Raw genomic sequence first — 21573 nt, forward strand, 5'->3', positions numbered from 1 at the left:
TTTATTTATTTATTGTGTATATAATATTCTGTCTGTGTGTATGCCTGCAGGCCAGAAGAGGGCACTAGACCTCATTACAGATGGTTGTGAGCCACCATGTGGTTGCTGGAAATTGAACTCAGGACCTTTGGAAGAGCAGGCAATGCTCTTAACCTCTGAGCCATCTCTCCAGCCCATCAACCCTTTTGTATGAGGCAGAACTAAGATGGGCCATCTTAATCTAATCTAATCTGGGTCATCATGGGAAGGAGACACAATGACCCCAGAAAATAGCAGTCTTAGCCAGGCAGTGGTGGCACACGCCTGTAACCCTAGCACTCAGGAGGCAGAGGCAGGTGGATCTCTGTGAGTTCGAGGCCAGCCTGATCTACAAGAGCTAGGTCTAGGACAGGCTCCAAAGCTACAGAGAAACCTTATCTCAAAAAACCAAAAGAAAAATCAAAAACAAAACAAACAAAAAACCCCAGCAGCCTTAGCCATAATTACTCTCTAGGTCAGGCACCATGCTCAGGATAAACAGACATTGTCTACTAGATGAAGCCAAGCTCCAGAACATTCCATAGCTGGACCTAGATCAGCTGGGTGCCATAGACCTGGCCTAGAACACAGCTGAGAACCCTTTGGCTGCTGCGTGGCTCTTGTGCTCTGGCTACATTGGGCATGAGGGTAGGAAAAGGCCAAGGATCAGCTTGGTATACAGAGCAACTGAAAAGAACTGGGACCCTAGGACCAGGGGCCACAGCTGGGGTACGGCTCAGCAGGAATGTTTACCTAACATACACAAAGGCCTGGGTTCCATCCTCCACAATGCCAAGAAACAGTATTCAAACCAGATACAGGCAGGCTTTATCCTGACCCTGACCCTTGAAGAATGAGACACTACTGAGCCTCAGCAGTCGATAAAATGGGAGCTGGAATGCTGATCTGCTGGGGTGGGTGCCCAATGTGTTACACGCATTCACGCGGGGACGGTGGCTGGACTGTGACAAACTCATGGCAATATACCCTCTGACTGCTATGACAAGTGCCTGGAATCCAGAAATGCCCTGTTGAGAAGGCTCTGAGCTTCTGCCTGGGAACAAGAGATTCGGCACCACTTTTCCTTGGACCAACTATCCCACCTCTGTTTCTGTGGCTAAGCCAGGTAACTAGCAGGGTGTGTAGGGGCCAAGCTGGCTTTTTTATGGATGGTGCTGGATTTGGCTCTTTCATACCCAGGTTGGGCTCCAGAGGTTCAGCTCCTGAGAAACTAAGTAGCCAACTGCCAGCACCAACGGACAGCTCAGGACTTGGGAGAGCCACTGTTGAGCACTTGGACATCAGAGAGAGCCAAGACAGTGGCCTGGATACAGCAGCCCTGCAGGGACTCATGTCATATCCATGGTTACAAGAGGAAGCCCCCAGGGATCACAAAGGCTGCACCTGGAGCGACTGAGGGCAGGACACAGACCCACAGGAGCCAGACAGAGATCAGTCACTGCTTTTAATTCTGGTCAAGATCTCACCCGCCAACAGCCACCCCTTTGACCGCGGCCATGCTTGCATATGTGATCGTTTAAAAAAATAACTATGAAAAGGCAGCTCTCTCTCCTGTTCCTGGAGTGGGTCTGACAGCAGCTATGTGTGTCTACGATCTGGCACAGTTCCGAAATTGCACCAAAAGGATCTGGAAGCACTTGGTTTGGTCTGAGACAAAAGAGAAGGCCATGGAGGAGGCCGGCCTCCTGGGCTCACATCTCTGAGTCGGCATACATGCCATTGATCAGGTAGTCCACCTGCGTGTAGTCCTTCTTCTTGTAGCTCTCGTAGGCTTGCAGGGCAAACATCGCTAGGACTGCGATGAACAGGGTCACCCCAAAAACGAGCACCACCAGAAGCAACATTTTGTTCACTAAAGATGGAGTGAGGGGCTCAGGGGTGATCACTAGGTACTGGCCTTGGGTGCTGAGCTGACACGAGTCTGTGGTTGGCACCTTAGGGTCCCCGGAGCTCCTGGGTGTTGGCCCAGCAGAGCCAGTACCAGCTGTGGCTTTAGTCTCCACCCGCTCTGTTGTCAGGGGTGTGCCTGGCCCACCTATCCCTTGGGTAGATAGTGCAGGGCTTGGCTGCGTGGTGAGGGATGTGGCTTCCACTTCAGGGGTCGGGCTGGTAGGAGGCACTGGCATTGTGCTGGCAGTTGGCTCCTTGGTTTGTATCTGAGTGGTGGTCACTGTTGCCGAGGACGTTGAAGCCACAGAGTGGGTGGTGGTGGGCTTCAGGGTGGTATTTGAAGGACTAGGTGTTGATCTATCAGCTGTGCTAGGCACTGGCTGTTCTGTTGTCACCTGGATGGTGGTACCTTGGGTTTGGGCACCTGAAGTGGATATGGGGTTCATGGTGGCTGCGTTAGTAGGTGTGCTTTTGGCAGGACTCAGAGTCCTTGTGGGACCGCTAGTGTTTATGGTGCCCGCAGCAACAGTCGTGGTATGTGGGGCCACTGTTGTCACTGTGGCTGTTCTTGGTGATGTGCTGGCATCTGTACTTGGCACTTCTGCATGAGGTGTGCTGAGAGAGGGACGCCCAGCAGTGGTGGTGGGTGGCGATGGCCCCACAGTCGCGGGGCCTGATGATGGAGGTGGTGCAAGGGAACTGGAGGTCACGCCACCTGTCGTGCCTTCTCTGGTGGCCGGAGCGCTCATGTTTGTCCGGTGCGTTGTCATCTCTGCTGTCACTCTGGAGGAGTTCGGGCTGGCTGCCCAGGTCCCCGTGGTCGATGTGACAGGAGTGGGCGACACTATGGCTGTTCTCTCGGCCGTTGTATTATCAGCCCTCGGAACTATGCTTCGCTTCACTGCTTTAGACCATGGCCTGGCTGTGACTAAGTGTCCTTCAAGTCAGAAGGGAGAGAGAAAGACAATACTATCAACCACAGGCAGGGTCACATGCTGTCACTTAGCTCCTGGCCCTGTGCTGGCTGGCACCATATTCTAACCAGAGCCCTGGTGTTGATGGAAGTGGCCCTTGAGTCCAGTGCCTCCTCTTTTCCTCTCCACAGCTGACCATTACACCTGACTTAAGGATTCCTTTGCCCATTCAGAGACTCCAGCCTGTGGAGGCTTCAGAACTTTGGAAGTGGATCCAGTCCCTAAAGCATCAGGCCAGAAGGCTCACATTATATGATTAGCCCATGAAAACAAAGTAAACCTCAGCCCCAGTACAGAAAAGTGGCTGCAGACATTCAATTCTAGTTAGCCTCAAGGATAGGCTTGTCTGAAGGAATTCTTGGAGATTCACAGACCCCGCCAGGGCAGGAGAGCATTCAATATTGATGCTCCAACAAATGAACTCAAAAAGACAGGGCAGATCTACAGGGCTTTGCTGCTTGGTCCCACTGGGGTCCCCACCTGTGCTCCCCTCCACCCTAGCCCCGCCAGCCCAGCCCCAACTGACAGCCCCGCCCCGCCCCGCCCCGCCCCGCCCTGGGAAGGCAGGATTGTAGCTGCCTCTCTTCTGAGCTCAGGCTCCTGGGGCCTTCCTGGTGGCTGCACAGCTTTCTCACTTACGTGGCTCCTCAGTCACTATATGGCTTCTAGATAAGGGCATGGAGGAAATCCAAACCAGCACCAGGGCTGTCCACATCTTGCTGGTGAGCTGGAAGCAAGGCTGGTGGTCTCTGAGCCAGCCAGCCCTTCAGGCTGTCAACAGTTGCCTTCTGCTTGGCCCAGGGATCTGGGGTGAAAAAGGCAAGTTGGTCAGAGGCGTTTGCTCAGCAGCACACAGCCTCCCCAGAGACCAAGGGCTTAGCGCTACATCTCTTGTGCAGGCTCTGCAGGGTCCATGATGTACAGAGCCCAGTACTCAGACCAGGACCAGGGCCAGGCACCAGGAAAAACACAACTCAGCGGCCATGAGGGAAATGCCAACCTGCCCATGTCTTGCTTCCCATCGCCTAAAGCACTTGACCCAATTTCACAGAGTCTCAACTTCTGGTCCCAGAGTTAGAACAGGAGAAGGCCAAGCCTTGCCAACAGGGTAAAATTTTTTCCTCCCCAATAAAGGGTGGGTCTTATTTGTTTGCCCTGAGGGAAAGGTGGGGTGGTGAGAAGAGACAGAGCTGAGAGGAAGGTTTCACGTGGAGCATTCAGGCTCAGCTGTGAGCTCAAGCAAGGCAGCTGGGTCATGGTGATGAAGGCATTTAGATGGTTCTTGAATCCTTTCATCTACTGGAACCCTAAAGACGCCAGCAGATACAGGGTATTTGTTTCCTGTGCTCCAGCCCTGGGCTGGAAGCCTGCTGGTGAGGTCAAGGAGAAAAGCTTTGGCTAGGGAGGGTCTCAGCTTCCTAAATATACTCCGGGTCTTAGCACCCACTGCCCACTCATTACACATATGGGACAGAGGTGAGCCAACCTTTTCTATAAAGGGCCAGGGAGCAAATATTTTAGACAAGGGATCATGCAGGCCATATCTCTGCTACTTAGTCCTGCCACTGTAGTGAAGAGACAACCATGGATGGCAGAGGCTGTGCCCCCTCCCCCGCCGCCCATGCAAAACTTTATTCACACAGTAGGCATCCCAGGTAACACAGCCCACAAGCTGTGCTTTGCCAACTGTGGCTCCAGAGCTTCCGGCCACCTCAGGGTGGCTTTCTGTTGACTCTACAAACCCACTACCCCAGGGCTCTTCCTAGGTTCCTTGTCTGGTCCCCAAACAGGCAGGACCTGGGACACTCACCAGAGGTATCTGCTCAGTGCAGACTGGGAGGCCAGGCTGATGTCCTCCTTGGGCAGCTGTGGGCTTGGCATCCTGTACTTGCCATACTAAGTCTGGCTTTGCAGGTGAGAGCAGCTGGGCAGGGCACTCCCAGGCCATGGCATTGGCTGAGGCACATGTAGGACAGAGGCAGATCCTCCTCCGCAGTGCCAGACACACCTAGGGTTGAAAGAGAGCCAACATTGCTCAGGAAGAACAAGGGACACATATCCAGTGAGGAGGCCCAGGAGGAGCAGCACTTAGCAGCTCCTGCCAGGAAAGAACATGCATCAGAACTGTCAATGTTACAACTTCTGATGAAGCCAATTCTGACACAAGAACTTTTGCTTGTTTTATCAAATCATGGGTTCTCTGTGTAGCCCTGGCTATTCTAGAACTTGCTCTGCAGACCTGGCTGGTCTCAAATTCAGAGATCCACCTGCCTCTGCCTCTCAAGTGATGGAATTAAAGGCTCAAGAACTTTTTCTAAAGGAGGAACTGGACAGAAGTTCAAAGATGGAAGTCTTGGTGGCACATGCCTGTAACCTTAGTTGGGAGGTGTATTCAGGAAGAGCAAGAGTTCATGGTCAGCCTTGGCTACACGGTGGCTTCCAGGTTAACATCTGATACACATAGCCCTCCTGTACATAGATGATAAAAGGCCTGGGGAAGAAATCAGAGAATCAACACCCTTCATAATAACCACAAATAGCATAAAATATCTCAGAGTAACTCTAACCAAACAAGTGGAAGACTTATATGACAAAAACTTTAAATCTTTGAAGAAAGAAATTGAAGAAGACACCAGAAAGTGGAAAAATATCCCATGCTCTTGGGTAGGCAGAATTAACATAGTAAAAATGGCAATCTTACCAAAAGCAATATACAGATTTAATGCAATGCCCATCAAAATCCCAAAATTCTTCAAAGAACTCAAAAGAATGGTACTCAACTTCATATGGAAAAGTAAAAAACCCAGGATAGCCAAAACAATCCTGTACAATAAAAGAACTTCTGGAAGCATCACAATCCCTGACTTCAAACTCTACTACAGGGCTACAGTACTGAAAACAGCCTGGTACTGGCATAAGAACAGACAGGAGGACCAATGGAACCGAATAGAAGACCCAGATATCAATCCACACATCTTCAAACACCTGATTTTTGATAAAAAAGCAAAAAATATCAAATGGAAAAAAGAAAGCATATTTAACAAGTGGTGCTGGCATGACTGGATATCAACATGTAGAAGAATGAAAATAGACCCATATCTATCACCATGCACAAAACTCAAGTCCAGATACATCAAAGACCTCAACATAAAGCCAGCCACACTGAACCTTATAGAAAAGAAAGTGGGAAGTACACCTGAACTCATTGGCACAGGGAACCACTTCTTAAATATAACCCTAGCAGCACAGACACTGAGAGAAACAATTAATAAATGGGACCTCCTGAAACTGAAAAGCTTCTGTAAAGCAAAGAACATGGTCAACAAGACAAAACCACAGCCTACAGAATGAGAAAAGATCTTCACTAACCCCACATCAGACAGAGGTCTGATCTCCAAAATATACAAAGAACTCAAGAAATTGGACACCAAAAGATCACATAATCTAATAAAAAAATGGAGTATAGACCTAAACAGAGAACTCTCAACAGATGAATCAAAAATGGCTGAAAGACACTTAAGGAAATGTTCAACATCCTTAGTCATCAGAGAAATGCAAATCAAAACAACTCTGAGATTCCATCTTATACCTGTAAGAATGGCCAAGATCAAAAACACTGATGACAACTTATGCTAGAGAGGTTGTGGGGAAAAGGGAACACTTCTGCATTGCTGGTGGGAATGCAAGCTGGTACAACCCCCTTGGATGTCAGTGTTGCGATTTCTCAAAAGATTAGGAAACAACCTTCCTTGAGACCCAAGTAATACCACTTTTGGGTATATATCCAAAGGATGTTCAATCATGCCACAAGGACATGTGCTCAACTATGTTTATAGCAGCTCTGTTTGTCATAGCCAGAACCTGAAAACAACCTAAATGTCCCTTAACTGAAGAATGGATAAGGAAAATGTGATACATTTACACAATGGAGTACTACACAGCAGAAAAAAATAATAACGACAGCTTGAATTTTTCCAGAAAATGGATGGAGCTAGAAAGCATTATTTTGAATGAGGTAACCCAGACACAGAAAGACAATTATCACATGTACTCACTCATAGGTGGTTTTTAAACATAAAGCAGGGCTGGTGAGATGGCTCAGTGGTTAAGAACACTAACAGCTCCTCCAGGGGACCCGGGTTCAATTCCCAGCACCCACATAGCAGCTAGCATCTGTCTGTAACTCCAGTGCGCATGAAATAAAGTTAAATAAAGTTTTTTTTAAAAATAAACATAAAGCAAAGAAAGCCAGCCTACAAACCACAATCCCAGAGAACTTAGACAACAATGAGGACACTAAGAGAGACTTACATAGATCTAATCTACATGGGAAGTAGAAAGTAGAAAAAGACAAGATCTCCTGAGTAAATTAGGAGCATGGGGACCTTGGGGGAGGGTTGAAAGGTGGAGGGGAGAGGCAGGGAGGGGAGCAGAGAAAAATGTAGAGCCCAATAAATATCAGTAAAAAATGTAAAAAAGAAAAAGAATTTTTAAAAAAATCTGATACACAACTGAGGCCGGGAGGTGGCTTGCTGCACAGGACAGGCACAAGGACCTGAGTTCAGAACCCTAGCACTCATGCAAAAGCCACACATGGTGGCATGAACCTGTAAGCCCTGCACTGCGGGAGCAGAGACAGATGGGTCCCAGGGTTTTGAGTTAGGTTGGCAGAAATAGCAAACTTGAGGTTCAGAGAGACCCTGCCTACATAAAACCAGTGGAGAGGGGATCAAGGAAGACATGCCAGTGTCAGCCTCTGGCCTCCACACACACCTCGTGGGTGAGCACTGCAGTACACACCACACCAGAGATCTACAGATATTTTTCACAGTAGCACACTCTGGAATGGCTCTGTAAATACTGTGCCATCCCTGTGTAAACGACTTGACATTTATGGTCACAGCGTGCATCAGGAAGTGAATGTCAACAATGACTATCTTGAGGACTGGATTTGGATTATTTTTTTATGAGTTTACATGTATGATGGCATGGATTCCTTTGGGAAACATCTATGAAAGGCACTTTCAGCGCGTAGGCAGTGTGGCACAGAGCAGCCGACAGCACATGGAGATGGGGGGGGGTCATGGAGATTTTTGTTTGTTTGTTTGGTTGGTTGGTTTTCCAAGACAGGGTTTCTCTGTGTAACAGTCCTGGCTGTCCTGGAACTTGCTTTGTAGCCCAGGCTGGCCTCGAACTCACAGAGATCTGCCTGCCTCTGCCTCCTGAGTGCTGGGATTAAAAAGTGTGTGCCACCACCTGGCAGGGTGCATGTGCACTGCAGATCGTGTGTGGAGGTCCAAGGACAACCTGCAGAGATCTGTTTTCTCCTCCCATCACAGGGGCAGGCCTGGTGGCAAGTGCCTTTATCCCTTGAGGCACCTTGCTGGACCTCACCTGGAGATTTTTTTGAGAAACTACCTGATTTATCTGTTAGGAAACCCATTTTCTAGGAGACAACTGGAACCTCGTAGAACCCAGGATGGTACTGCCGTGAGAGGACACTGAGCAGATCTATTCTCCCTGAGGAGTTGTTGGAACTGAGTCTTAAGGTTCTTTTATTTTTTCAACCTTGCATATTCATGTACATTTCTGTGTGTGTGTGTGTGTGTGTGTGTGTGTGTGTGTGTGTGTGCAGGTGCCCCAGAGGCCAGAGGCATCGGATTACCTTGAAGCTGGAATTATAAGCAGTTGTGAGCCACTAGATAGATATAAGTGCTAGGACCCAAACTCAGGTCCTCTGTAAGAGAAGTACAGGCTCGTGTGTTCTGAGCCATGCTGCTGAGACAGGTCTCACACTGTAACCTAGGCTGGCTTGGAACACACTATGTAGCCCAAACTGACCTCAAACTTGCCCAGCCTCCCAAATGCTGGGACTGCAAGTATGAGCTATTAGGCCCAGATTTCACTGAGGAACATATAATGTACACTCAGGAGTGCCTCACCTTCTAGAGGACAGGCGTTAACAGATGGCAATGCCCAGAGACTAGAGAAACAGCTCCTCACCTTCCAGAGGATAGGTGGCGTTAGCAGGTGGCAAGCCCTGATGATGCCAGCATTGTCACAAACCTGCTATCCAAAACAAATGTGCAGAAATGCACACACCTGTACACACAAGCCCACTTGCACAGAACTGTCCTTGCACACAGCCAGTCATACACATACAAGCAAGCAGCCACATGTGTAGGAAGTCACACAGGCAGTGCATGCATGCACACATAAGTGTACACACGCCACAGCAGCTGTTCAAATCTATCTCTAAAACGCCCCACAGGTAAAGCTTCTGCTGTGTGCCACTTTAATCACTTACTCCCAGCCAGTGGGTGTGTCTAGAAGTCACTCCCACAGAAACAGAAACTAGCCACTAACAAGAGCCAAGAAGGCCCTTCTTGTACTGCGACTTCATCTCTCTGGCGTGGTCCTGTCTCCACTTTGCAAAAGAATAGTCTTAATGTCAAGATCGCATGTAGAGCTAGGCATGGTGACACATGCCTATAATTCCAGCTCTGGGGAATCAGAGGCAAGAGGCAAGTTCGAGACCACCCTGCCTACAGAGTGGGCTCCTGGGTCAACAAAACAATGTTACAGAAGGAGAGCTACACTAACCTTTACAAACTGACTAATAAAAGAACAGCATTCATGTGCTTAGAAGTAAGTCTTTTTTTAAAAAATATTTATTATGTATACAATATTCTGTCTATGTGTATGTCTGCAGACCAGAAGAGGCACCAGACCTCATTACAGATGGTTGTGAGCCACCATGTGGTTGCCGGGAATTGAACTCAGGACCTTTGGATGAGCAGGAAATGCTCTTAACCACTGAGCCATTTCTTCAGCCCTAGAAGTAAGTCTTGATTGGAGAACTTTAGGGAGCCTTAAGTCAGAGTTTGGACCTCAGTAATCTCATTATCTGTATAAAGACCCAGGCATGGCAGTGTATATATAGTATCCCAGTACTCTAGAAACAAAGTCAGGAGGATAGCCAAAAGTTCTAGGTCACCCTGATCTATATAATAAATTCCAAGACAGGGACTCATGCTGAGAACTCATCTATTTTATTTGTTTTTTTTGAGACTAGGTTTCACTGTATAGTCCTAGCTGGCCTAGAACAAGCTGTGTGAACCAGGCTGGCCTTGAACTCACAAAGATCTGCCTGCCTTTGCCTCCCAAGTGCTGAGATTAAAAGCATGAGTCACCATGAACAGTGTAAAACCTCACTGGAAAGATGGCTCAGCAGTTAAGAGCAATGGACGTTCTTCCACAATCAGGGTTAGATTCCCAATACCCACATGGTGATTCACAGCCATTTGTAACTCCAGTTGTGGGGAAATCCAATGCCCTCTTCCGGTCACTCCAGGAATTGCATGGACATGGTGCACAGACATGCATGGAGGCAAAACACCCATATATGAATGTGAATATATATAATGTTTTTTGAGACAGGATTTCTCTGTGTAGCCCTGGCTGTCCTAGGACTAGCTCTGCAGACCAGGCTGGCCTTGAACCCACAGAGAATTGCCTGCCTCTGTCCCTGAGTGTTGGGATTAAAGGCGTGAACCACCACTGCCTGGCAAAAATATTTTTAAATATTTTTCTAAAAGTGCTCTTAACCCCTGAGCCATCTCTTCAGCCACCTCCTATATATTATCTATTATATTATATTATATTATATTATATTATATTATATTATATTATATATTTTGAGGCAAGGTCTCTTGATGAACCCACTGGAACTTGCCAAGTTGACTAGACTGACTGGACAGAGAGCCCCCCGATTCCCCTGCCTCTTTCTCCCCAGTGCTGAGGTTATAGGCCTGCACTGCCTAACGACAGTCTGTTAACTCTAGTCCCAGAGGATCTGACAGCTTCTTCTTGCCCTCGGGGCACTACATGAACGCAGTGCACAGACAGGTATGCATATAAAACACCCATACACATAAAGAAGGAAAAAATGACAATAAAACACTAAGTGTTAAGTCTGAGACTAGGATATGCAGACTGCGCCGAGAGTCCCTCCTCTTTGGGAATCAGTTCCCCAGGAATCTGCAGGGAATAAGCAGCAGGGCGCCTTTTGCCAGCTCACACAAGAAGGCCAGTATCTAACGTTCCAAATTCCCATCTGCCACATAGGCAAATCCTTTAGACCACAGGGCAATGTCTATACACACAAGACTTTAAGTCTTTATTTCCTGGACTGCTCCTACCAAAGTTCAGCCAGGTGACGTGTCTGAGTCCCCAAGTGTTAACGGCATTCCTTTCCTAAACTGTGCCCTTAAGATGCCTCCCAATTCCTCTGGTGTTTGATATCTTGCATTCTCAATCTTCCTTGACTCTTTAGTCCTTTATGAACTGAGATGTATGGATTGCTATATATAAATCACATAGAACTAGACCTCGAATTGGTGAACTTCTTTTTCTAACATACAGATTCCATACAAGAAGTACAGACTTGGCAATGACCACTAGTAATCCTTTATCTACTCCAAGCAACGGAGATTGAGAAAGCTAGTACAAGACAAACTAGAGCCACCTAATCCTGACACATCACCTGTTTGGACTTACATATAGTATGTCACTGCCCTGTGACCCAAAGGATGTGTCCATGGGACAGGCATGAGCCCATGACCCCAGAACATCAATAGTATCTTAATTACACTGCTTAGCTCCAGGTTTCTGGAAGTTCAGGTTTCACAACTAAAGTACCAAAGGTCTGCTGTCTTAATGCTTGCCACGCAAGTTTTGATATTTCTCTGTCCATTAGGCAGGTCTAATTTATAAATGGAAAACCTGTATTTTAAGCACTTTGCTGGTTGATTTTACCGAAAAACTGGAGCTGCTTCCTGGGGGTGGGGGCTTAAGTAATGCAAGTTCTAGTCGGACTCCTACGCACCAGTCAGACCGCTAGTGCACAAGCTAGCGGCCACAGGGGAAGGCAGGCAAGTAGGCAAATGAGGAGTAGGATGGATTTTCCTCACTCGCAGGTACAAAGAATTTGGGGAGCAGGCCTGAGTCACCCAAAGAGTCAACTATTTCTGAGATCAACACCTTCTAGGGTACTAACTGATCCAGGACTCGCCTACTCTCAAGTGTCCATAGAATGTTCACAAACTGCCCAGCCTGGGCTCTCGCAGGCTGGCGATCGCCGTCAGCCCACCTCCTCTTCCTCCTGCGCATCCATGCTCCTCCAAGGGCTCGGCCCGTTCCTTCCTTCTCCTCGCTTTCATTCCTCACTGCCTAGCATACCGGATTCCCATTCATCCCTTCTCCGCCCCGCACCTCGCTGTCCATCCCCAACCGGTTCAGGAGACCTTCACGACGGTACCCTGGCCGGCAGCGCCGGTCGCTTACCCGGGCGCGGCAGGCCTGTGGCCCTCGCTCCGCAGCGTAGCCACTTCAGCGATTCAGCCCCGCACGGGGACGTGGACCGCAGCGACACCCAGTTAACTCAGCTCGGGGGTGAGCGCCGGGCCCCACCCGGACCGCCCCGGAAAGACGTCACCAAGGCGGGACCAATAGGCCATCGCTGTGCACGCGCGGCCGGGTGTGAGGGGCGTGGTTTGTCTATGTCACGCCCACCTCGGGAGCGGGCTTCCAACCTGGTCTTGCCTTTGCCGGAAAGGACTATTTGGGGTCGACCTAGCGGAAGTGAACGGTCCTGGAATTTCTAGGCTGTGTCTGTGTGCAAAGCTATTTCCAGAAGCCCGGGAGAGAGGCTCGGACCAGGCGACCGCAGCTGTACTCGTTTGGAAGGGCGGCCCTCGAAGGCTTCGTGGGGGACTGGGCGATTTCTTTGGCCCGGTTTCTGCACTTCCCTCCCCACTCCGCTATTCAACTCCTTATGGCCGCTCTTCCAGTCCCTGCTCTCAGGCATGGCTACTAAGGTTTGCTTTGTGCTCACTGCACTGCCAGTTTCTGGCGCAGCACTTCACTTGAAGAGTATTACATTGATTTAATTCTGCAAGAGGACCTTCGCTTCTATTTTCCAGGTTGAGAAACAGACTCACAAAGGACTTTAGGATTTCACACGTGGCATGACAGTGGGACGAACGGGAAAACCTGAGGGACTTGCTTTTAATTTGAAATAGACTGGGGCTTGAGAGACGGCTCAGCATTGATTCCCAGCACCCACAGGATGTCTCGCAACTATCTGAAACGTCCTCTGGCGTGCACATACTTACCTGTAGGCACCCCGCCCCTCCCCCCACCACCACTGTCAGAGCACACTCCAGCAGAAGTCTGCTGGGGGTTCCCTGGGAGGGGGTGCTGAGACTGAAGAAAAGTTAGATTAAGAGGAATGAAGATAGAAACATAGGATAGACCAAGAGGAACGAAGGTTAATACCAAACAGCCCCAAGTTTATTTCTCAACCAGCATATATACTACAGGCAAAAGGCAGAACAAAGAGCAGCACAGTCAGCTAACCACCTCTCTGCACTGTCCTTGGGAGGCAGCTCAAACTGGTGCGTTATCCTATTTAGCTAAGCTGCTTCTAATCTCTAACGAGGAGTGCCTCTGGCTGCCATACACCAACCCAAATGTTCTTAGAAAAATGTGCTCTTGGGCTGGAGAGATGGCTCAGTGGTTAAGATCACTGCTTGCTCTTCCAAAGGTCATGGTTCACAACCACCTGTAATGAGATCTGGTGCCCTCTTCTGGCCTGTAGGCATGCATGCAGGCAGACCACTGTATACTTAAATAAATACATCTTTTAAAAAATGTGCTCTTTCAACTGGGCAAAAATGCTCTTTCCCATGGGCTTAATCAGAACTTTCTCACAGCCCTTAAGAAAAAAGCAGAGCAGGCAAGCAAGCTCGAACTCAAATGACTTCTTTAAGTCGGTAATGACCCCAGGTGGAAACTGAGTTGCACGTGAGCTCCCACACACCACATACTTTTTTTGTTTTGTTTTTGAGTCGGGGTCTGCTTTTGTACCCCTGGCAGTACTGGAACTCTGCCTAGATCTGGTTGTCCTTGAACTCACAGAGATCTACCTGCCTCCTACCTGCCTGTTCTGGGATTAAAATCATGGGCCACTCCATTCAGCATACATAATTTGTGTAAGGCCCTTCTAGGTCCCCTCACCCCAATCTAAACTGTTCGTAAAGGGTGATTGATAATCATTGCCAGTTCTGTTTTGTTTTGAGATAAGTTCTCACCTTGTAGCCCTGACTAACTTGAGCTTGCTGTACAGAGCATTCTGGTCTTAAATGCACAGAAATCCTCCTTCCTCTACTTCTCTGCTAGCATTAAAAGCATGTACCACCATGCCTGACCTGTTTCTAGTTGTATAACCTGTCTCCGGTCCTGAACTCAGAGATTAAATTGCTGAGGGTGTGTGGGACCCATGGAAGCTGCTCTGAACCCTGGGAAGACTATAAGCCTCACATGGTGTTGCCAGCACACCTGCAGTTCAACCTGTTTCATGCCATGTGGAATTTGCCTGGCAGAGTGTGGGTTTGCTGAAACCACCCGAAGGAGGCTTTGTGTTTGTTTTAATCTGCCACATAGTTCCACAAGGAGAAATACGATATCGGTGTTCAGTGACCATGCTCCTGAAGTAGTTCTGTGCACACCTTTCCTGGAATGTGAAACTTGGTGTCTGTTCTCATTTCTCTCTTCAGAGAAGCAAAGGTAGCAGGTGTGGCTGCACACAACTTCGATCCCAGCACTCCTGAGGAGGGGCAGGCAGGTCTCTGAGTTCAAGGCCATCCTGGTCTACAGAGCAAGGTTCAGGGCAGCCACAGCTACACAGTGAAACTGTCTTAAAACAAAAGTATGGAGAAGTACAGGGAGGGAATGAAGTCCTGATTAAATGTGTCTTGCTGACATGGGCATGACCATGTTAAAGACCCCAGTGCCTCAGGCCAATGTGAGTGGCAAAGCCTTACCTGGATGAGGCTTGGGGATAGCAAAGCCTTTCTTTGCTTTGAATGTGTTTATTATGTATACAGTAGTATTCTGGTGTACAGATATGCCATCAGGTCAGAAGAGGGTGCCAGACAGATAGCTGTGAGCCACCATGTGGTTGCTGGGAATTGAACTCAGGACCTCTGGAAGAATAGCCAGTGCTCTTAACTGCTGAGCCATCTCTCCAGCCCCTCTGGTTTGAATGTGAATATTGACAATGTAAAAAAAAAAAAAAGTCCACAGTAGTCCCACCAGTCCCAGAGACTGCTCCCCGACAGAGACTGTTCCTACTGAGATGAATTAAACCTGCCTCTTTGCTTATCTGTATGTAATAACACACTTCCCTGTTCAACTCTGTAATAAGCTTCCTGAGCTTCCTGGGTGCTGTGCCTTTTACATCAGAGATCCCAGCTCACCTAATCCCAGCTTTTCCTGTGCATGTGTCGGCCAGTCCTTCCTCACTGCCCCCAGTCAGGGTTCCAGAACCCAAGCTGTACATGGTTGAGGTGAAGAAGTAAAGGCTATGGCCAGGCTCAAGGTGCCAGTGTGTCATCTCAGCTACTTGGGAGGCTGGAGCTGGAGGACTGTAAGTTCAAGGCCTCCCTGAACTACTGAGGTAGTTCAAACCTAACAAGAACCTACCACAAAATGCAAATGGCAAAACAAGGGCAGGGAAGTAGCAAGATGACTCATTGGTTAGGAGCACTGACTGCCCTTGCAGAGGATTTAGGACCTAAGACCAGAGTTCAGCCCCCGTCACTGACACCGCTGCCTATAACATCTGTAACAATTGCAGGGTGTCTGATGCCCTCCACTGGCTTCTACGGGTACCTGCCTGTGTTAGCTCTTACACATAGACTTGCTCGTTAAAAAAATAAAAACAGAAAAACAGGCTGTGAACTCTCAGAGACTGGAGGAGCCCACAGAGAAATGGGCACTAAATGCATGGGTTCAGAGTTACACACTGGAGGAGGCTGACCCATGTGGGAAACTAGCCCAAGCCCAAGTCTGTATCAAGTTCCTAGCATTGTGCTAAGGTTAATCTCTTGCTGTTGACAATGGTTCTGTAGTTACATAAGATGCTAACTTATGGGGGAAACTGGGTTAATATAAAGGGAAGCAGGAACTGGATACTATTTTCGCAAAACTTCCATAAGTCAAAATTATCTCAAAATAGAAAGTTTTTTTTAAAAAAAAGCACAGGGAATAATAGCCATGTTTCTGGGCATAGTGGCACCAGACTTTGTCCCGATATATATATGGGAGGTGGAGGTAGGTGGATATTTGTAAGTTCAAGAGCAACCTGATCTACAAATTGAGTTCAAGGCCAGTTAGGACTGCATAAAAAAAAAAAAGACAATTTTTGTAACTGGCAAGATACCTCAGCAAGTCACAGTGCTTGCCATGCAAGTCTAATAACTTGGGTTCGATCCTCTGAATCCATATGGTGGAAGGAGTGACTGACTCTCAAAAGTTGTCCTCTAACAATACATACATACACCATGGCACAGATGGCACAGAAGACAGAAGCATACAGGAAGGGGGCAGGTTCAGATGTAGCTCCAAGGATACCCCCGCCAGCAACCCACTTCCTCCCATCTCCTACCTCATACTTCCCAATACTGTCAGGTTGGGAATTCATCTAAGGATTATCCGTTGATTAGGTTCTAGTCCTTGTGACCTGATGGTCTCTGGAGACTATAATGGATACCCACACTGTGGTAGTTTGAACGAGAATGGACCCCCATAAGCTCGTATGTTTGAATAATTGGAACTGTTTGGGAATGATCAGAAAGTGTGGCCTTGTTGCAGGAAGCATATCACTAGGTGTGGGCTGTGATTTCAAAAGCCCACTCTAGGCTCAGTCTGGCGCTTTTCTCTGCTTCCCACCTGTGGATCAGTATGTGAGCTCTTAGCTACTTCAGCACCATGCCTGCCTGCCTGCCACTACACTCTCTGCCATGATGGGCATGGACTAGCCCTCTGAAACTGTAAACAAGCCCCCAGATAAATGCTTTCTCTTCTGAGCTACCTTGGTGTTTCTTCACAGCAGAAGAATGGTAACTAAGACTAAGGTTTAGTGGATGGAGCTGTGTTGGAGGAGGTGTGTCACTGGGGCAGGCTTGGAGGTTTGCAGGGATGCCTGCCATTCCCAGTTTGTTCTCTGCCTCCTAGTTGAGGTTAAAGATGGGCACTCTCAATGGCCGCTGGATACACTGCTGCCTCTCCTGTTATTACGAGCACTAATCCTCTAAGACTGTAGGCTCCAAATAAACTTTGTCTTTTTTTAAAAATATTTATTTATTTATATTATGTATACAATATTCTGTCTGTGTGTATGCCCGCATGCCAGAGAGGGCACCAGACCTCATTACAGATGGTTGAGAGCCACCATGTGGTTGCTGGGAATTGAATTCAGGACCTTTGGGAAAACAGGCAATGCTCTTAACCTCTGAACCATCTCTCCAGCCCCTAAACTCTTCCTTTTATAAGTTTTCTTGGGCATGGTGTTGTATCACAGCAATAGAAATGAACGAATACACTGGCCCTTAGGTGGTTTTGAATTCATTTAAATGGACACAAAACTCACTGCCCCAGTGTGGAACAAAGACATTATCTCTAAATTAGACAGAGCTTAAATAATTGAGATAAAGGAATCTCTCACTAGAAAACTGACAGCAGAGACTATCTTAGATTCCCAGGCCTGTTGGCATGAAGGACACATCAGGGCTGCCTTTCACATGTTCCAGCAGTATAGACAGACAGATTCTCCTCCTCCACCTTATCTGGCTCGTGAGTGGTGAAGGAGACTATACTGCTTCCTTCCTGAGCTCTGATCTGCTGCCCATGATGAAAATCCTGAACCCCTGTGGATGCCCAGCCCAGGTTGATAGAGAAGATCAGGGCTTCCTAGCCCTCTGGAGCTCAGGGAGTGGGAGCTTCCCTCAGCAGCTACCACAGCTTCCCGCAGCAGCCCCGACCTTCCATGTGGGAACTGTTCTTGACATTGCACAGACTCCTAAGTCCAAATCCGAGATCCTTGGCTCTGCAGTAGCCCAAGGCTGTGGTTCCAGGTCACAGGGACTCAACGGTCACACTGTGGATGTGAAGGAAGGCCTGGGAGCTCCCTGCCAAGTGAGTTGCAGGCAGCAAACCAGAAGGCCTTGGAGGATCCATGTTCTGAAAAGTGTCACCTTGTTGACAATACCCTAGCAGGGGACAGTTCCAGAAGGACAAGTTAAGTAGCACTCCACCGGGGCTCTCAGCTAGACAGAAAAAGCAAGACAAAGCATCATGTCACAGGGAACAGCACTGCAAGATGACAGAGGCACGAGGAAACACTGGCCTGGAGAGGGTCCAGGGCTGTGTATGGAGTTGCTGGGGAAAGAGACTATGTTATGCTGTGCTGTGCTGTCCTATACTGTGTTGTGCTATGCTATGCTGTGCTGTGCTATGCTGTGGTATGCTGTGCTGTACTATACTGTGCTGTGCTATGCTGTGCTGTGCTGTGCTATGATATGCTGTGCTATGCTGTGGTATGCTGTGCTATACTATACTGTGCTGTGCTATGATATGCTGTGCTATGCTGTGCTGTGCTGTGGTATGCTGTGCTATACTATGCTGTGCTGTGCTGTGCTGTGCTGTGCTGTGCTATACTATGCTGTGCTGTGCTATGCTGTGCTATGTTGTGCTGTGCTGTGCTGTGCTGTGCTGTGCTATGCTGTGCTGTGCTATGATATGCTGTGCTGTGCTGTGCTGTGCTATGCTGTGCTGTGCTGTACTATGCTATGCTATGCTATCCTATGCTGTGCAGCAGCCGTGGACAGGGGTTGGGTGACTGTGGATGTGGGTAGGGCTTACTGGAAGGTAATGAGGTCTCAGCAAAAGCAAGAAGCTGAAGCTACACTTATCATGGACCACTGAACCAGACTGGTTATCTTAACCTCATCCACAACCTAGCCAGGTTCTACACGTAACCCAGTAGGCAGTAGCAGGCAGCAAAACGGGTATTTGGGTTGCTTCAGTTATCATTTGAGAGTCCTCAGTCTTTCCCTGAGGGCTTTTAACAGCATGGGGTGTATACAATTACTGTGAACTCACTGCCACCATCTAAATCTTCAGTCTCAACTGGAAAAACTAAGCAGAATACTGCTGTCCCCTTCTGGCCACAGGGCAAACTGCAGGCCTGAGGCCATGTGGGCCAGGTATAAGGGAGGATGTGTGTATTTCTTTCTTTATTTATTTATTTCTTTATTTAGTGTACAGGGGTGTTTTAACTGCATGTATGTCTTGTGTCATGTATGTTCCTGGTGCCCAGGAAAGCCAGAAGAGAGCATGAAATCCCCTGCAACTTAAAGTTGTTAGCAGCCATGTGGGTACTGGAAATCAAAGCTGTCTCCTGTAGAAAAGCAGCCAGTGCTCTTAAGCGTTGAGCAACCTCGTCAACCCAGTAAGGTTGTCTTCACCTCTCTCTTCACTTACCAAGGCGCCTGACATCCCCCCTATAAAATAATCACTAATTGAGGTCTTCCTGGAGGTGCCACGCGAAGCACCTCATGAGCAGGTCAGACTCCACAGTTGGACAGAAGTGACCCGGGCAGGGCAGATGAGGGACCCAAGACATGTCCCTTTCTTGTCTGAATAGAGCCTCGGTGTAGAGCTCTCTGTAGTAAGCTGACAGTGAGGCTGGGTGCCAGTGCTCGCTTGCTGCTTCCACAGCCTCAGCCCATAGTTTGAGTCAGAGTGGCTGCGGGACAGGCAGAGACAGACAGCCCTGACCTGAGGGGGTAGTGTTCTGGCAGGAGTCAAGTCCCCAGTGCCAGGTATCCCCAAACTGATGATTCTCAAGTTACCTGCTGTGTTCCCCAAGTCTGGGAACTTTAGTGGAGAGCTTGTGTAGGATCCCTCTTTGTTGACTTCATGCCCCAGAGACTGGTCTTCGGGCTCACCATTCACTGAGTTAGACTGTCGGCCTCAGGAAGCCCCAGGAGCCTCCTCTCGACTCCCGTCAGAGCCCAGGGGCTGCTGACACTAAGACCCCAGAGGAGAAGGCCGGGGCCATAGAGACTAGAGAGGACTCAAAGCCACAGCCCTGAGGCCACCACCCTCTTCTGACTCCTCAGGGACAGTTTCCTGTCCTGGGCACTGTGGATGACTTCCCTTCCTGTCACTGCTACCAGGTCTATCCTCAAGATTCCTGTGATGTAGAATGTGAGCACTCCATGACTCTCCGCAAGAGGAGAGCAAATGTATTCTACTGGACCACCTCCCCCTGTTCAGGTCCTCTCACTGCAACCTCCCCACCCATGGGTCCCCTTCTCTGTCCACACCCAGCCAGCCAGCTGCTCCTGGCTCCAGACCTGGAGTCCTCGACTGGCGACTCCCTGCCACACCTACTCCCAGGTCACATAGATCAGCACAAGGGTCACCAGCTCAAGCGCAGGTCACCAGGCTTGACAGCACATACCTTTACCCTTCGAGCTGCCTCAGCAGTCCAAGGACTACTTTGTTTTATAGGCTTTTATCTATTCGTGGAAGGAGTGGAAGTGGGGAGGGGGGTGTACATGCCATGACACATGTGTGGTCAGAGGTCAGAGGACAGCAAGCAAAACAGTTCTCTTTCTCCTGTGTGGGTCCTGGGGATTGAGCTCAGGCTGTCAGGCTTGGCAGCAGGTGCCTTCACCTGCTGAGCCATCTTGCTGCCTCTGCACTCTGCATTTAAATATAAGAAAGGACTTGCCTATTTTTATTGTATGTGAATGGGTATTTTGCCTATATGTGTGTCTGTGCACCGTGTGTGTGCCTGGTGCCCATGGAGTCAGAAGAAGGCATCAGAGCCCTTGTAACTAGAGCTACAGGTGGTTGTGAGCAGCCATGTGGGTGCTGGGAACTGTACCCGGGTCCTCTGGAAGGACAGCCAGTGCTCTCAACCCCCGAGCTATCTTTCCAGCCCCTTCTTAATTTTTTTAAAAATTAAATTTAGTAGTGGTTTGAATGTTAAATGGTCTGTATAGTTTCAGGCATTTGAATACTTGGCCCCCAGTTGATGGCCCTTCTGGGGAAGTGCGTCACTGAGGGTGGCTTGGAGGTCTGAAAGCCTTGCACCATTCCCAGTTCACTCTCCCTGCTTCCTATCTGTCGTTCAGATGTGAGCCCTTAGCTCCCTGCTTCTGCTGCCGTGCCTTGGCTCCACCATTATGAACTCTAACCCTCTGGAACCTTTATTATTGCCTTGGTCTTAGTGTTTTCATCAATAGAAAAGTAACTAATATGATTTAAAATTTTTATCTTATTTTACATTATGTGCATATGAGAAGGGTTGTGTATGTAGAGCAGGTGTTGAAGGAAGGCCAGAGGCATTGGTTTCCCTGGAGCTGACCTGATAGACAGCTGTGAGTCATCGGGGTGTGGGTGCTGGAAACCAAACTTGGGGCCTCTGAAAGAGCAGCACGTACTTTCAACTTTTGAGCCATCTCTCCAGCCCCTACATTAATTGATTGTGTGTGTGCGCATACATATATGCATGTTACAGCGTGTGTGTGTGTGTGTGTGTGTGTGTGGAGGTCAGACGACAGCTTGTGAGAGTTTGTTCTTTCGCTCTACCATGTGGGTCCTGGGATTTGAATTCAGGTCGTCTGTCAGGCTTGGTGGCAAGCACCTTTACTCACTGAGCCATTTTGCCAGTCTTACAGGACATTTCTGTTGTCTCTTTTTGTGAGGTGTGTTTATAATTCTCAAGCGACAGGTCTGGCCCTGGTGCTTGCTT

At 48.6% G+C, this 21573-nt stretch overlaps 1 protein-coding gene across 1 annotated transcript; it reads right to left on the minus strand.

The window, feature by feature from the left end:
* Nucleotides 1–1469: 1469 nt before the first annotated feature.
* Nucleotides 1470–12378, minus strand: C7H11orf24 (chromosome 7 C11orf24 homolog). Its single transcript, XM_048458259.3, has 4 exons — nucleotides 12249–12378; nucleotides 4714–4911; nucleotides 3543–3708; nucleotides 1470–2866 (listed from the first exon to the last, which is right to left on the minus strand). The coding sequence occupies exons 3-4, from the start codon at nucleotides 3616–3618 to the stop codon at nucleotides 1731–1733; spliced, it is 1212 nt and encodes a 403-aa protein (XP_048314216.3). The 5' UTR covers nucleotides 3619–3708; nucleotides 4714–4911; nucleotides 12249–12378; the 3' UTR covers nucleotides 1470–1730.
* Between the last annotated feature and the right edge of the window lie 9195 nt (nucleotides 12379–21573).

This window comes from Myodes glareolus, chromosome 7 (genome assembly GCF_982192425.1).
Source record: "Myodes glareolus chromosome 7, mMyoGla1.1, whole genome shotgun sequence".
Classification (NCBI taxonomy): domain Eukaryota; kingdom Metazoa; phylum Chordata; class Mammalia; order Rodentia; family Cricetidae; genus Myodes; species Myodes glareolus.

What these genes read in the sequence shown, in the direction of transcription:
- C7H11orf24 (XM_048458259.3), bottom strand. Translation starts at nt 3,618, where the DNA reads ATGTGGACAGCCCTGGTGCTGGTTTGGATTTCCTCCATGCCCTTATCT. An exon ending in TATAGTGACTGAGGAGCCAC is followed by an intron (nt 2,867 to 3,542) that starts GTAAGTGAGAAA and finishes TCTGACTTGAAG; the next exon opens with GACACTTAGTCACAGCCAGG.